The 16,048-nt window shown below is 40.0% G+C and overlaps 1 protein-coding gene and 1 long non-coding RNA gene across 12 annotated transcripts in view; one reads left to right on the plus strand and one right to left on the minus strand.

The window, feature by feature from the left end:
• Positions 1 to 16,048, minus strand: part of LOC116704521 (disabled homolog 2-interacting protein) — a 154,575-nt gene that overhangs the window by 59,104 nt on the left and 79,423 nt on the right. For all 11 annotated transcript variants that reach the window (XM_032540076.1, XM_032540075.1, XM_032540074.1 and 8 more), the window contains one exon: positions 9,051 to 9,169. In XM_032540076.1, coding sequence (XP_032395967.1) covers positions 9,051 to 9,169 — 119 coding nt within the window. The remainder of the gene's footprint in view (positions 1 to 9,050; positions 9,170 to 16,048) is intronic.
• Positions 1,966 to 16,048, plus strand: part of LOC116704529 (uncharacterized) — a 14,678-nt gene continuing 595 nt past the window's right edge. The window contains exons 1-2 of the long non-coding RNA XR_004335706.1: positions 1,966 to 1,975; positions 10,050 to 10,060. This is a non-coding gene — a long non-coding RNA (uncharacterized LOC116704529). The remainder of the gene's footprint in view (positions 1,976 to 10,049; positions 10,061 to 16,048) is intronic.

Below are 16,048 nucleotides of genomic sequence, written 5' to 3' on the forward strand. Positions count from 1 at the left end.
CTTGACAGATCACTGCTGGCTTGCATCACAAACAGAAACAGAAGTGAGTGATTTATCCAAACATACTGGATAGGCAGATGGAAACTGGTAATGTAAAAACCTTCACTAAGTAAGGATGTAGTGCACATTCCCTCTCCCATGCTCTTGCTTTTTATTTGACACACACGTACAAATGTAACTGTATACCTTCTATTTGACGTCATTCCTGATCATCAAAAAAACGACAACAATCTATCACCCTCTGAAAGTCTTAGTACACATTTCCAGCAGGTTCATTCAGTACTTGGCTACATAAAGATTGCTATCTTGCTTGGACTATGGTTTGTTACCACCAGATCATTGTAATGATGGTGATCAAAATGGTGAAACCAAAGCGTTTAAAAGAAAAATACTTATTCTCCCTGTTAGTCCGTTTGGTCAAATTGCAGTGAAATTCATACCAAAGTATGGCAAATGCCCACTTGAAGTATGCAATATACAGGCTTTTATCAGTCCATGGCAGAATAAAAACCCAGCCGGACTCCCGTCACAAAGATAACAAACCACGCACACGCACATGCACACAAAAAGACACTACAAAAATGAGTGATCATTTTTGCAGTAAAGTGGCAGAGACCCCTGTTAGTGAAGGGAAAGTGGCAAAAAACCATCTAGTCATCACCATGGTAATTTAGTGTCTCGGTAGGAGTCACTGAGTACCACTGGACTCTTTTACCCACACGTGTTTTGTGTGTCTGTGTATACTCAATATAAATAATCTGGACGTCCATTTTTTTAAAATAGATTTTGTATATGGATCCGGTGGAGGATGAATGGAGGTTAAAGAGTCTGATGTTCCAATACACAGATCCGACTTCCTAATCGGATACTGTTCTAGTGCCAAGTTGTGGCTATGGCAGAGCTTCCCACAGGATATGACAATCTTGATAGGGATCAATCACCAAAACAAATTATCAACCTTTTCAAAAAACACTGGTGTAATTTGTTACACTTTCACCATACACTTTACATCTATTCCAATAGTTTGTTTTAAAGTAAAAACACATATTCCTTAAATTTAGATAACGGTGCTTGCCTTGAATGCAAAAAAGTTACAATAAGCATAATATCTGTGTATGATGAATAGCTGAAAACGCTGTGACCCAAGTGGATTAAAGAGAGGAATGAATGAGTACATGAGTGTTTTGAATGCGTACTGAGCAGTCCTTTAAAGGGATGCGTGGGGAGATGCTTTGATGGGGCCCTCTGTATTCATGTCACGCCCAAGGCCCTATCCATTACAGCTCATTACCCGGGGAGAGAATGAAAGAGAGGAGACCCTTGGCCATGCTCGCCCGGGCTCACAGAAGGCCCAGCAGGGTTTAACATCAACCCAGCCACCGCAACCTACCAGCTGGGCAGGTGTCAACACCACTAGGATTGCTTAGGGGATGTTTATGGAGATACTAAAGTGATCAGAGAAGCAGTATACAACACAGCTCCCTAGAACACATTTGGTACAATGTAAATCACACACATTCTGTCCATTTACTGTAGGGAGGAGGGAAGCATACTTTCGTAAGAAGGAATAAATAACAAGCAAACAGTGTTCCAACAATGCTGAGCTGAGAAGTGGAAGCAAATATGAAATGTAATTATGAGCTGAATCGGAAAAGATCCGCAGATACTTTGGAGGGTAGAGTACAATTTGCTAATCACTGAATTAGTCTATTATTATATGATCTATTATTACAGTTATTACAGTACATGATCACATTAACAAGTTGCCCTAGTCTCTCTGTTGTAGGTGTCAACTTCTGATTTCAGAAGAAGTTGTTCAGATGCTTGTAAAGACATTTTCATCCCAAAAATATTCAACAAAAAAAAATCAAACACACAAATCTCCTTCCTGGAAGTTTGAGAGAAGTATGGAGCCCCAGAGGTGACATGGAGTACCTTCCGATATATACTTTACAACTTGTTCTGCTTGACTCTAGTGGAACATGGAAACTGAAAAACACACACACTTAGCATACATTGTAGAACTTCAAAACTGAATAGCCATCCGTGTCCTTGAAGAGAATGAAGAGCCCTCTGTTTATGAAAGCAGGAAAAAGCAACCTTTTCAAAACACCCACCAATGCCTAAGCATCTTAACAACACCACATTACTCTTGAATTAATAAAGTCCTCATTATAATCTTGAGAGAGATAGGATAATGCCATGAAGCCTTACAATCATCACAAAATTAGTCATTAATTTTTGAGATGCTGTTGCTATTGCGGTCTGCATGGGATAGAGCTTAATAATGCACAGTAGTAGGTTAAACCTGCTCTGTACAACACATTATTACCCTGAGAACTGTTTCATCGAAACCAAATCATGCTGATGCATTGCAAATGAGATGGTGAGAGGGGAAGGATGCCAAAGAGAGAAGGAAAAAAGATGCAGTCTTCGTCTGTCTAATTCTAATGCTGCAATGAACATAATGAAAGCACTGCTGTTGTTTTTTTTCTGATTGGCAAAGAAATCTGTAACTGGGCATTTGATTGTTTGTCATTACTAAGTGCATTACTTCTTTGGACAGCAGCCAGGCCCACATCCGTACTGTGTGTGCGTACATTGTGTTAGTAATCATCACCCCTAAATTCTGAATCAACATTTGAAAGGATTGTGCAATGAATGAATTGTGAATGAATGAATTAAGACGGTGTCGGTAATAAACAATTACACAATGGATCACTGAAATATCGAAAAAAAGAGTGTGTGTCTGTGCATTTTTGGTGATCAACAAGCATGTGGCCTTCGGCATCAGGGAAGTGGGATTGATTGAATGACGGAGACATTTTTCCCAAAATTGAAGAGAGACAACAGGGTAGGGATTAAAGCAAATTATGACAAATATGAACAAGAGGAGACACGAGGAAAGGGGATTGTTGGTGCAGTGGTATGAAATGAAGAAGAGAGGGCAGAGAGAAGAGGACCAAGGGACAAGTCTGTGAGCACTGGATTGGGTTTAATGTAGCAGAAATCCACCAGTGAACTGCAGCTCCGAACAAGAGCTCCGAACACACTTATTAGCATAGAAGGAGCAAAGTGACAAATGATGGCAAAGACCACATATGGACCAGAAAGACAGAAGACATTAACACAGGAGCAAAGGGGGAAAGCCTAATGTGAACAGAGGCAGGGGTGTATAATATTAGGGGTAATAGACATTGGGATGCTGGCAAAGCAATTTTAAAGTGAATGTCAGTAAGTAAGTGAGTGAGATGCGGAGGTAGATGGGGAGGGGAAAAAGGGAGGGAGCAATATAAAAAGGTTGGATATTACAGTCAAACCACCTGGGGAATGTTTACAGAATTTAATAACTCTAAATGGCATAACTTCCTCACAATGCTGCTATGTTTTCACATACACACCCCCGACAACACAACCTGCAGCAATTACCATGGCACCCATTGGTGCAGCTTTATGAAAACTGACAGGGGGGGTTGTATGAAACTTGCATCCTGTTACAGGCAGCCATTTAGAGCTACAGGCTAAAGCTTCTTACAACACACATGTTTATGCCACCGCTTCACTACTTGTGAATTACTTATGCAACTCGAGATTGTTTACATTAATTACTTAATTTGTTGATGTATATCTCAATGATTCGATTAGTTCTTTGGTCTATGAAATGTCCTACAATGGTGAAACATGTCAATCAGTGTTTTCCAACGCCGAAGACGTCCTCAAATGTTTTGTCCACAACTCAAAAGATTTACTCTCAGTTTAAGGTCATTCAGGAGTGAAGAAAATTCAAACAAATATTCACATTTAAGAAGCTGGATTTTAATACACTTTTATACATTTAAAAATGGCTGATTAGTCAATAATCAAAATAGTTGGCAATTTATTTAATAGTTGACAACTAACCAATAATCTATTCATCTTTGCAGATTTACTTGTCATTGGTCACTGAAATGATTCCATTATACCTGTCAAACCAAAAATATTTTTCTAAATCCTTTTTCTTTTTTAAGAAACACAATCCCTCAATTCCACAAACAATGGTTACAAGAAGTCTCCTATTATCTGTAATATCTGTACAGTAGGTTCAACTGTCTCTTCAATCTTCATATCTAAAAGAAGGAAATGTATGTAGGTGTTTCATTGACCCGAGGAGAATCGTAGGCCTGTTTTTTTTACATAATTGCCATTTCTTTGTTTAACCGCAATTAATTGCTTAGTCCTAAGGGGTATAACGGTTGTGGGTAATTGTCAATTTTATATTCATATGAGAAAAAAATACAATTTGTTATGGTAATAAACAGGCATGGCTTATTTAATAGGCTGTGTACCTGTGTTACTACATTATTAGGATCACAACAGCAGACTCGCTCTGCCACACAGCATTCCGGGATGGGAAAAAAATGTGCTGTGGTTTATTGGTAACTTTTAAAAACAATCACAATCGCCAAGGGAGGTGCTATGCTCCGCACGGAGCCGCTGCAAAATAGTCTCAGGAAGGAACTTGTTTTAGTGGAACGTGTACGTTCAAAAGTTGATTTTGTTGTGCGAGAGAAAAATCAGATTGGACACATAGTCTAGCTAGATGTCAGGATTTACCCTGCAGAGACCTGAGGAGAAAAGGCTAAGGTAACAGACATCGGCGAAAGCATATGCATCCGGCGGAACTTCCTGCGGCACCGGAGCAATCAATGTAATGGACATGTGGAATGTAATGGACAAAGACTACATAACAGTGATGTATCCTGGGATTCATTGAAAGTACTAAATAAATATTTTTCAAATTGACCAAAATCACAATTATTTATGAGACAATTAGTTAAAATTCCAACTTAAAATTTGGAATTGTTACAGCTGTAGAAGACCCAGCCTATACAATATGACTTTTTTCAATTAGAAAGAAATTAAAATATAGTAAGAAAATAACAGTTTTTCCAAAGATTTTCGTTGCAGTGAGACACAGACTTTTAAACACCATTTAGATTACTACGTAGGGAGATACAATTTACAGTGAATATATTAAACGTGAAAATAAGAGAGAAACTGATCAATTCCTGCTTCAGGATTTAATTACATTTACTATTATTACATGTATTTATTTATGTGAATTAAGGTAACACTGGTACTATATCAAGTCCTAACAAGTTGTGTTTATTTACTTTCCATGTGTTTTATGTTGGTGTTATTATGTCTTTGAACATGTACAATTTATTGTGTCCATCCATTTTCTATACTGCATTGTATTGTTTAGGAGCCTCTTCCAACATGCATCTATAAGATTGCTCAGCACACAGTTTAGTATGCTACGTAATGCAAACATAATTAAAGCATACACTGAGCAGCTTGTCGGAGACAAGCCAGACAGAAACAGGAAGAGAAATACGGATGTGAATCGGTTCAGCCATTTTATCCATCTGCTAATATTGAGAGTCTGAGTGACGGCAAAAAAAGCTTTCCTGCCGTGTGACAGAAGCAGTACATCCATAAATACACGAGTCATTAGTGCCCACAGTGCTGAGAACTGCAGTTGTGCGTGCCCACACACACACAAACACAAACTAATCAGTTCCATCAAACCACCACTGTGGCCATAAAGTCCACACAATTGAGTATTTCCATTACACAGTAAAGGGCTGGATAGACAGGAAGACAGGGGTGCGTCAGTCGACAGCTGATTTAGGTGCACTCAAAAATGCGGGTCTGCAGCATCTAGTTATATAGAGGGCGAGATTTTATAGGTGTTTGCGGAATGTTATGAGCCCAGTATGAGCATGGTACTGTCAGTTAAGATCAAACACGCACTAACCTGCCCAATCACACTAGTCTCTATTGGCACACACACAAACACACCACACACACACGCTCAGAAGGGAAGAGACAGGATGAGGAGGAGGGAGGGGCAAGCTAGTCTTGTTTTATCTGAAAATTTGTTGAACATCAACAAGAAGTAACGTCACCCAACAACGCTTAGAGCACCTTTAAGTTATGAGTTTGATATTTATGAGGTAAATATGTCTAAGATATCCACCTCCACCATCTACAGTACAACGGTCATATTTCTATCTGTTTCCTCTGTGAGTTCAGACTCCATTTCTTTAGAATCAGTCACAGAGTAGAGTATTTTTATTGTTATATTACTTTTTTCTTTTCTTATATATTACACAATACATGAGATAAATGCCATGCCAGTAGTTGCTGAACAGTATAGGGCAGTGCATAAACAAATTAATTCATGATTTATTGGGAATTACATCTATGTAGTTATGCAGTCACACTACATAGCGCAAATAAAAAAAGAAATACTTAATTGCTCCCCCAAAAACTTTGGAATTGCTTCCTTGTGTTTATAGTTATAGTGCTATCTGTACATAAACAGAGAAGGCCCCACTTCATTATGTTTGAGATTCTGTAACTTTCATTGTAGTCGAGGTTTGCCCATTCTGTTGCTCTGATAATTACCCAGACTGTCACAGTGAAAGCTGAAGCAGAAATCGCCACACAGTACATCTGAAGACCCTGAACTCAACAAGCTGACTATATTCTAAAAAATGTAAGTAAAAACAGATTCTCCCTTTAGACAAGATAATTCAGTATAGTTTTGTTTGTGTGTGTGTGCAGTGTCGGTTTGCGCGCCTACAGAGTGCTGTGTTTTATGATTTGCAAAGATAGGAGTCTTCGGAGAGTGTCCAGTCTCTGATTAACACAAATGAATATTTCATTTTAGAAGTCCAGCTGCTCCTCATCTGCAGGTCTCTCTCCTGAGACGGCCTCAGGCTGCAAGGCTTAACAATGTAATCACAGCGAACACACATTAACACACACACTGTGAAATGTGTTTGTGTGTTTGTGTCGTGCTGTGTGCCTGCTCTCACAAAATAATCATAATGAAAAAAATACCTGGAAATACATGGCCATGGATTGCAATAGAATATAAATATAAATAAATATATATATATATATATACACACACACACACACACACACATTCACACACATATATAATGATTACTGTAAGTAAATGTAATTTTTTTAAATTGTTTTTAACTGCTCTCTAATGTTTCATGTAAAGCACTTTTAATTGCATTGTTGCTGAAATGTGCAATAAAAATAAAGCTGCCTAGCCTTTAATAAATCAATCTCATATAAATGATGAGATATTGTACATAGCTCTCTGGTGGTTTTAGATGTACAGTGCATAAATATTCCCTGCATCTTTCACATTCAAAGCTGCACATCTGCACACCAGGGAGTTTTCACGGTATAGGATTCCCTCGCTCCCTCCATCTCATCATCTCTCCTCCTTCTTCTGCCAGTTTCCAAGCCTGTCTTCTTCTGCAGCGTTTTCTGCCCTGTGGGGAGGCTGCTTCCGGACTGACAGGGAGTCACTGACTCCTCTCACAGCACATTACTCTCTCAATCTGCAACGTTTTCATATTTGTCCCCCCCCCACACACACCAACACATTAAAATAAGTGGATTTAAATTTTAGTATAAGGCTACTGCTTTCATATTTGTATCAATGAAGAAAAACCACTGGACTGTGTCAGGCAGGCTGGATGGGAAATATCTATTTTTTTTTTTACAGTCTATGGCACTCTACAAGCAACGAGGCCTTGAAATCAAACATCCAAGCAGAAAACACACACACACACACACACACACACAAACACACACACTTGTTCCTATATCCCTTCCCTTGCCCATATAATGTCATAAAAGAGTTAAAACACTACTGGATGTGGACATGTGTAATAGAGACCTATCATTATATAGCAGTCAATGTGTGAAATTGCAAGTGAGGTGGATGTGGTGTGTGTGTTTCAGTGTTAAACAGGGCGAGATAAGAAACCTCCTGAACATTCCAATTTCCTGTCCGATTATGTGCTTTCTTCGCCAGGTGCTTTATCAGAGGAAAAGACATACATGCTGACCTCACTACTGCTGAAAAATAAAGGGAAGGAGGAAGGAGGGGTGAGGATGATGGTGAAATTGGAGAGTGATGAGTTTGAAATGAGTTTGAAAAAAGTATGGGTAGAGGAAAGTGGGAAAGAGAATGAGAAAAGACAGTGGGACAAAGGCGGTGACGTATGAGCTCATTTCGTCCGACTGCACCAGAGGAACAGTTCACTACGTTCCGCACAGAACAATTGCTAGTGTTCCCCTGCGATGGTTTGACAGTGATGTTAATGCCTCATTAAAAGTACAAAAAGAGGCAGCGACTCAGCTCGGAGTTTTGGAACTGAAAGCCGTAGAACATCTCTTCAAAAGCAACACCTCCATTAATTAATCTCCACAGATGGACGCCTTGGCTTTTTTCCAGACGCAGAAAAGATAGGTAATGGGAATTTTAGCTGGTACTTTTGCATGCATGGGAAGAGCATCAAAGATTCCAGAGTGCGATTGCAGGTCAACATAGCCCGGTTGTGGAATCGTAATTGACGTCGTTAGGCAACGGCAAGTGTTTGCCAAGCGGCTGAACTCCTGAGGAAATCAGAAGAAGGTATGAGAAACTGGCAATAAACACAGTCTGAAACCAAATGCCATCACATGGGGTAGCACTGTTGACACAAGGAGTCATGGAGAACATTACATATTGTGCCTTTAAGTAGCCTTGCAATTATTAATTGCGATCCATATTCATTTAGTTTCTATTGACCAGCCCTAATGCCGAGGCAAAGCAAAATAATATAGCATGTATACAAGCTGTTTTGCAAAGACATGAGGTGAATGCCACAACTACACTCAAACCCAAACGTGCCATATGGCACTTTATGGTATTGTGAGAAAGAGAGAAAGCGCATTACATATTAAAAGTGACAGATTGAAGAGTCAGGATTCGCTTCACTTTTCACTATACACTGACAACACAACACGCAGATGTCAACAGTGACCTGGATAACCACCCATCAGACAGAGAGAGAGAGAGAGAGAGAGAGAGACAGAGAGAGAGAGAGAGAGAGAGAAAGAGAGGCACCAGAATAGAACAGACATACTGTATAAACCAATCCAGCATAAACAAACACACGCCAGCATCGACACAACGAAAAAGCACATACCTGTCATTGTCAACGCTCCTGAAGCCAGGAAGGATGTGTCTGAAGCTGGAGTTGCGGTCAAGTTTGGGTTGACTCTTGGTGCGCTTTATCGAGCCCTTTAGACGGCGACTTAGAAAGCCCTGGCGGAGAGAGTGACAGAGGTAAAATAAAACGGTGGCGCTGTTACTTTGTGAGGAAGGTCTCATAGATGTCAATCATCAAGTTCAGCTTGGCAGCGGGACCGGATAATAATAATATCGACATTTGCGCTCCACGTTCTAGATTTGGTGAGGAAGAGTGTCATGAATAGTTAATGGCTAGTAAATGAGGATAGATTTTCATATCAGAGCGAGAGCAATGTTCAGTCTGAAAAGTGAGGACAAGGTCAAATGCGACATATTCCCTTAATACAAAGAGAGAGAAAAACCACCACACATTCACAGACAGGTCCTAGACAAAAATACATTTTTGAAAGAGCAAAGACATAATAAGCTGGTAGGTAATGCAGACAATTGTTGAGACTGTTTCCAACAGCATTCATTTTGTCAGTTAGGCGACAAACTGCAACGCACAAACAGGTTTTATAATCAGACATTAATTCAATGAATACACCACTTTATTACTTTTCTTATTCTCCTCTTTGTCTCAGTCTGTGTGTTTACTCCTAACATCTGCAATCAGACTCCCGCAAGCCCCTCGCAGTCTCCATGGCAACTGAGAGAATATGAAAAAGTAGATGTGGTGCAGAAATGGCAGTTTTGAGAGAAGAAAACTAATATTTATTTCTGCTTTTTTTTTTAGATTCCACTGCTGGGAAGGAGATCAGGGAGGAGGGATAGAACTGAAAGAAGAGGAGGACACAGAAGAGAAAAAGAGGGCATATAGGAGAGTTGATAGAGCAACTTCGGCCAGTGCAAAGAAGATGGAACTTAACAGATAAGCCAGCATGGTGGAAAGAAAGTACTTAAACCAGGTTGTGTTAAGGCTCAGGTGTAGCTTCTTATCCCAGTCAATCAGCAGCTGATTTATACGTCAAAATGTAGACTGAACTTCTTTAGGAGCCCCAATGTGGTAAAGAAACTCAAAACCTCAGAGACATACCGACAGCGCCGCGCCCTCAGACTGTCCATGCCCACATTTCACAAGGCAGAGACAGGAGACACACCGCGAAAAAGACCACCCTCAGTCCCAGTCAGGCCATTAACACACCTGTCTAATTACCACCTGCAGTGTGAATAGGTCGCCCCGGGCAACAATGTAATAGGGATAATAAGAGAGTGACTCCTAGACAGCCTGTCAGCTGAACACAGCAGCACCCGATGAACAGCACCTGTCATCAGTAAAGCACTCTGTACTAGGAACAAAGACTTGCTGCTGTCAGTCTTTTAAAGCCCCCCTCCCTTATCATGGAAGAATCTCTGTTATATAAGTGTGTGACCAAAAACGACAGCTCTGTCCAGGTTCCATGCTTCATACTTATTTTAGGAGTTTTTAGTATGTTTGCCCAGCAACATTGACAAAATTGAGTTTACAAAAAAAAGTCAGTATTCACAGTAAAAAGAGCTTTGAATGTGCTGTTGATGCACAGGGCTGTCCCACAATGCATTTAATTTTTGAGTAAAAATGAAATTCTGAGCATATCAAAACACTTCATTTCCTAACAATTTGTGCCTTTCTGTATCAATTTTTAGTGCAAATGTCTTTATTCATGTAAAATAAATTATTATTAGATATAGGGAGCAGACACACCAACCAGCTCCCTAAAGAGCAAAATGGTTAAATGGGAAAAGTAAACTGGTTTATTGTGCTGCTAAAGCTGTATACTATGAACATTAGTATACACCACATATTCTATGCAACTAGTAGACATTGTAGAATGCAAATGGGACAAAGCTAGATGGATTTGCTGCTATTAGGTTTATTTAGGTTGTGGGAGGATCTTAAGCATTCTAATTCCTATTGTCACTTGACTCATAACAAAACAAATCAATTGTTTGTCATTTATCATCATCAGCAATGATGTGTGCGTACTCAATAATGGTCACACTTCGTGGTTACGAGCGTAACTCTAAACTGACATGGTGAATGTAAGCGTACAGAAAGTGGGCAGAAAATGGCTTACTATTGATACCTGCCACCGGTGAACTCTGTTCAGGTGCTTTTAGCTAAATGAAGAGGGCCTGAGTCACTGCTGTTAGTTTGAGACCTGCACCTAGAGAAAGCAACCCTGTCAAGAGCTTTAAGTGAAGCATCAAATTGTTTTGTTTAACTAAAGGATAAAAATAGAAATAGGGGGTAGGACTAGAAAAGAATGTGCTGAAAGGTACATGTCATATTTATCTGTTATTTTATTTTTATTATATATATATCACATATATATATATATATATATATATATACATATATATGTATCACTTTCTCTATCCCTGAGCTATTCCCTCCATGTGTGTCTGTGAATGTGTGGGCATGTAGTTAGCAAAGGCACCATTCTAAATAATGACAAATATGAGTCAGATTCTGTGCAGTAGGATGACTGTTTTCTTTGACTGTATTCAGCATTGCCCTCAGATTGGCTCCTTCAAAAAACATGACAAGAGGACGTCAGGAGAGACCCAGGATTTTGACTTTTTGATTGCAAAGATGGCACTGCTGTAGAAAATGGACACCCACTTGTATGCACCAAGTGACATGCTTCCGGATTCCTGGATATCATTCACAATCACCAACACATTTATAGTAATTCCTCGCCCCCTCCCTGTAGTCCCTGGAGAGTGTGTGTGCCGGCTGCTGTTGGCATATTCACAGCTAACAAATTAAAAAGCTTCTCTTTTTCTCCCTCCGAAGAAATAAGTCAGTGAAAAGAACCCTGTCCCTGTAGGCGAGGTGGATTGATTAGTGGCTGCTTGTTCTGTTTTTACTTCTCTGCTTCCCCTGATGGATGGATAGACTCTGAAGGGAAAAAAGAAGCAGAACCGAGGGGGAAAAGGAAGGAAGATACAACACCCTATCATTTTTCTTGATTATTTTGTATTCCTCGTTCTCCTTCAATCATCTCTCCAGTGCATGTGGACAGCGATGCAACATTTTATGACACTTCCCTTTAATTCAGTTGTCCTGTCAAAGCCCCTGCAGAGCTAAGGGTTAAAGGTCAGCAGATATAAACGACCTATTTCCCCACTTACAATCAGTCGGTGAGGATGACTGATGCCTATATTAACACCAGATTAAACCCCGCAGGGGGCAAGCCACACTGGAAGCACTGCAAAAACGTTAGCATTTAATTCGGCTTCAGCGCCTGCTCATACGAGATGATTGAGAGGGGGAAAAAATGCAGGAATTACAATAAAAATTGAGACATATGGTGAAAAAGAGAGAGTACAGAAATAGAGTGAGAGTAGTCAAAAACTGAGAAAATGACAGAAAGTGCCTGCCAGAGAGGGATCAGCTCTAGGAGCAGGATAAATGGAAAAAGTGGAGCACAATGTGGGGGTGGCAGAGCATGAGTTGATAGAAAAAGCTATAGAATTAAACGAAATGAGGGTGAAAGTGAGGAGAAAAGTGCAGCAAATGAGTGACAAGGTCGCCGGTGTATCAGGGCTTAGCAGAGCAAAGCAATGGCTGCAGAGAGCAGCTACAGCTGAAACAAAAGATGATCGAATACAGTAGAATTAAGGTTGTTCCTCCCTGTGGTTTATAGTCAGATCAGTTCTCATCTCAGCTTATGCTTCCATAGCACACCAGTTATTACATATTAAGAAAATCAAGGCTTAAATTTTCCTGACAACACATTTAAAAAAAGCTATTTTTTTAATTAAGGCATTAAGATTCCAAAAGATGATTAAATTATTACTCTATTTGGTCAACTTTAGCATGGGTGTGTAAACTTATGAGCACAATTGTACATAAACAATAGTATTGAATTAATTTTCCATCATATCTACATATGCTTTCCCCTTTAAGGGTTAAAGCGGACTTGGCCAGTGACTCCAAATGTACAATGAAGACTAACACCTGATGCAGTGTCATACATCATGTCATTGTTCTATTGTGTGGTAAATAAAATGCCTAAATTGACTCATGGGAATACAATTTCCCTGTGAGCTTGATTGAATAATACATATCAATGATTTGAATACATGACATGAATATAAATCCCGTTATTAATTAATTTTCCTCTTTCATGATTATCGTTGGTTGTGCTGTAAAGTCTGACCTTTAACATTTTGTTTTGCAAACACAAACTTACACACAGAAACATGATCCAGCCATTACAGCCAGTGCAACCTTACAGGCGGCAGTGTCACATGTTAGCTCTTTAATGATTCCACATTTCTACTGCTGACAGCTAATTAGTGCAAGGAGGGGATGGATTAATCGGATTCAACATGCATCCTCGAAGGGGAGGAGAGGCTGGTTTTCAACAACCCGGCTTATTTAACTAGCTCCAAAGGGAAGTTGATGATTGTGAAATTAATGTGGTGTCCATATTTACTATGTTACATTGTTTACAGTGCAAATATGTGTTAGCTTACCTCCAGCATGCACAAGTCTGTGTGTGTGTGTGTATGTGTGTGTGTGTGTGTGTGTGTGTGTGTGTGTGTGTGTGTGTGTGTGTGTGTGTGTGTGTGTGTGTCTAAGAGTGCATAACAGGCTTGCATACTTGATTGTAATCTCAGCCTGTCCCAGCCCATTAAATCAGCACTAAGAGGACAGCTCAATTTTATCGCTGTGTCTTTTTTAGTTTTCTTTTCTTTTCTTTTTTTTTTTAAAGCAAATGGAAGTTAAATCTATTCCCTTGGCTTGGCAATTCCCGGCTACCCTAATGTGGGCTGATAGAATCAGTGCCTGGACAATCAGCAGGGTGTTCCCTGCTTCCACATCAACCTCTCTTGTCCTCTTCTAGCACAACCTGATGAAAACAAGAGACATACCTGTCCAATTAGACCTCCTGCTATTATCTGAGAGGAGAGAGGAGGTAAAGGGGAATGGAGTCAGGGAGAGATTGGATGAGGAGCTATGTCCCAATTGAGAATCAATCCAGCCAGCTAGCGCAATCAGCGGGACATGGACGTGACAGACTTAGATAAGGTTTGTTTGTCCGCTCTTTAAACAAGCACTGAATAAGAGAAACTACCAAGTTGGAACTTTTAGATTGAACATATGCAATCTTCTAATATTTCTGAATTGGCTGTGGAAGATTAGGCTTTGGAGAGTTTTTAGTTTTCTTCCATGCCTGCTGGGGAGAAATAGTATTTGAGAAGCGACGGAGGATGTGCTTATAAGTCTGTGTGTGTGTTGTTTTGTGTGTGTGTGTGTGTGTGTGTGTGTGTGTGTGTGTGTGTGTGTGTGTGTGTGTGCGCCATCCATTTGTGTGTGCAGAAGACATTGAACCAAGTCTGCAAAGAACATGAGAGGAGAAAACATTTTGACAGATTTAGCTCAAGGCCTAGGAGGGGTATTTTAGATGTCACCACAACTTTTCACTGGAGGGAGATAAGTGAGGGGTGGTTTGTCATTGCTAAAAGTGGGAGATGCAGCAGAGGAAGGAGGAGAATACGACATGTCTGCCTGCATGTCTCCATGTTTGCATTCCTACATTTGTGTGTGCCACAGTGCCTGTATCCATCCACCTAACCATCCATCTCCATACTGTATCCATTTTGTCTTTCTCTCCTGGACGTGAATCAATTTGATCTACCGACAAATATAACATGATGATGATCAACACAATTTTAGTTGAATCTTTGTTTCTTCAATCTTTTGCTTAGTAGTGTGCATCCAAAAAAAGTTGCTGCAAAAGTTGCTCTAGGGGATTTAGTTGACTGTGCTATCATCAGAGACCAGTAGGGGTCAGTATGAGGAGAATGTGCAAGAAAGGGTCAAACATTGTCTGGGGACGCTTTCTTTATGCAGGAAGTCACTGCCTGCTTAGGAATAAGCCCACAGAAGTAAGTAAAGTGCTCATGTGATTGAGACAGGATGACTTTGCTGCGGTGCTCTCTCTTCCCTGGAGACTACAAGGAGCGTTGAAGAGACACTTAATCAATATTTAGCCCTTCCATCTGACCCTTTCTGTCTCCTACAAGCGTTCTATTCTTTTTTTGTTGATATCTCTCTGTATCCACTCATTGATTCCTGGTCATATCAAAATAAAACGGTTTCAAAGACTTAATTCACATTCACAAGACAGAAAAGAGCAAACGCATACATGCACACACTCTCACACTCTCACACACACAATTCATAATTCATTTTTTTATATGAACAGATGCCCCTGCTCACCAAGCTGTGGTGATTTTATATTTGCAACTCCTACAATAAAGTTAAAACGGTTTCATGAGACATTTTATTCTCACACTGCAGGCGGTCCAACTCCAGTGTGGGTCTAGCCTATTCGTTTTTTTTATTATTTACTGTAGACTTTTACTAAGCCTAAGAGGCATCCTGATGTGTAGAGAGCGAACACTACCTTTTTGGTTCAAATTTTGAGTGTTAAAGATGGCTGATAGAGACAAATAAAGGAATATACTTCATCTTGTCTATTTTCAGAAAGAATATAATGTCCTGTAGCCCTTAATATGGCACACTGTTTTACCTGGGACACCTTTTACAAAGGCTGAAAGTTAACATGAAGTTGGAGGATTGTTTATGAGAGACTGGGTGCTGAGTGCTCTTGGCCCTGCTGGCCTTACTTACTGTTTACAGTTCCCCTGCAGGTCGCCATGTCCCCACTCATCATTTAATAATGGAAATATGCACTGCTAATTGCTAATTAGCTCGAAATTGATGACTCATAGCGAAATTTTTCGCTTCATTAACGGGCTGTTTATCTATTGAATTAAACATGGCAGAAAGCATACAGGAATTGTATTAGGAGCAAGATGACAGACAAAGGACTCCTCTGTGCGTGTGTGTGTTCACCAGAGAGGAAGAGACAGTTTGAATATAAGTGAGTGAGTGACTGTGTTGTGTGTGCACAGGTGTGTGTGTGTGTGCGTGTGTGTGCGTGTGTGTGTGTG

The sequence above is a fragment of the Etheostoma spectabile genome, chromosome 16, assembly GCF_008692095.1.
Source record: "Etheostoma spectabile isolate EspeVRDwgs_2016 chromosome 16, UIUC_Espe_1.0, whole genome shotgun sequence".
Lineage (NCBI taxonomy): Eukaryota > Metazoa > Chordata > Actinopteri > Perciformes > Percidae > Etheostoma > Etheostoma spectabile.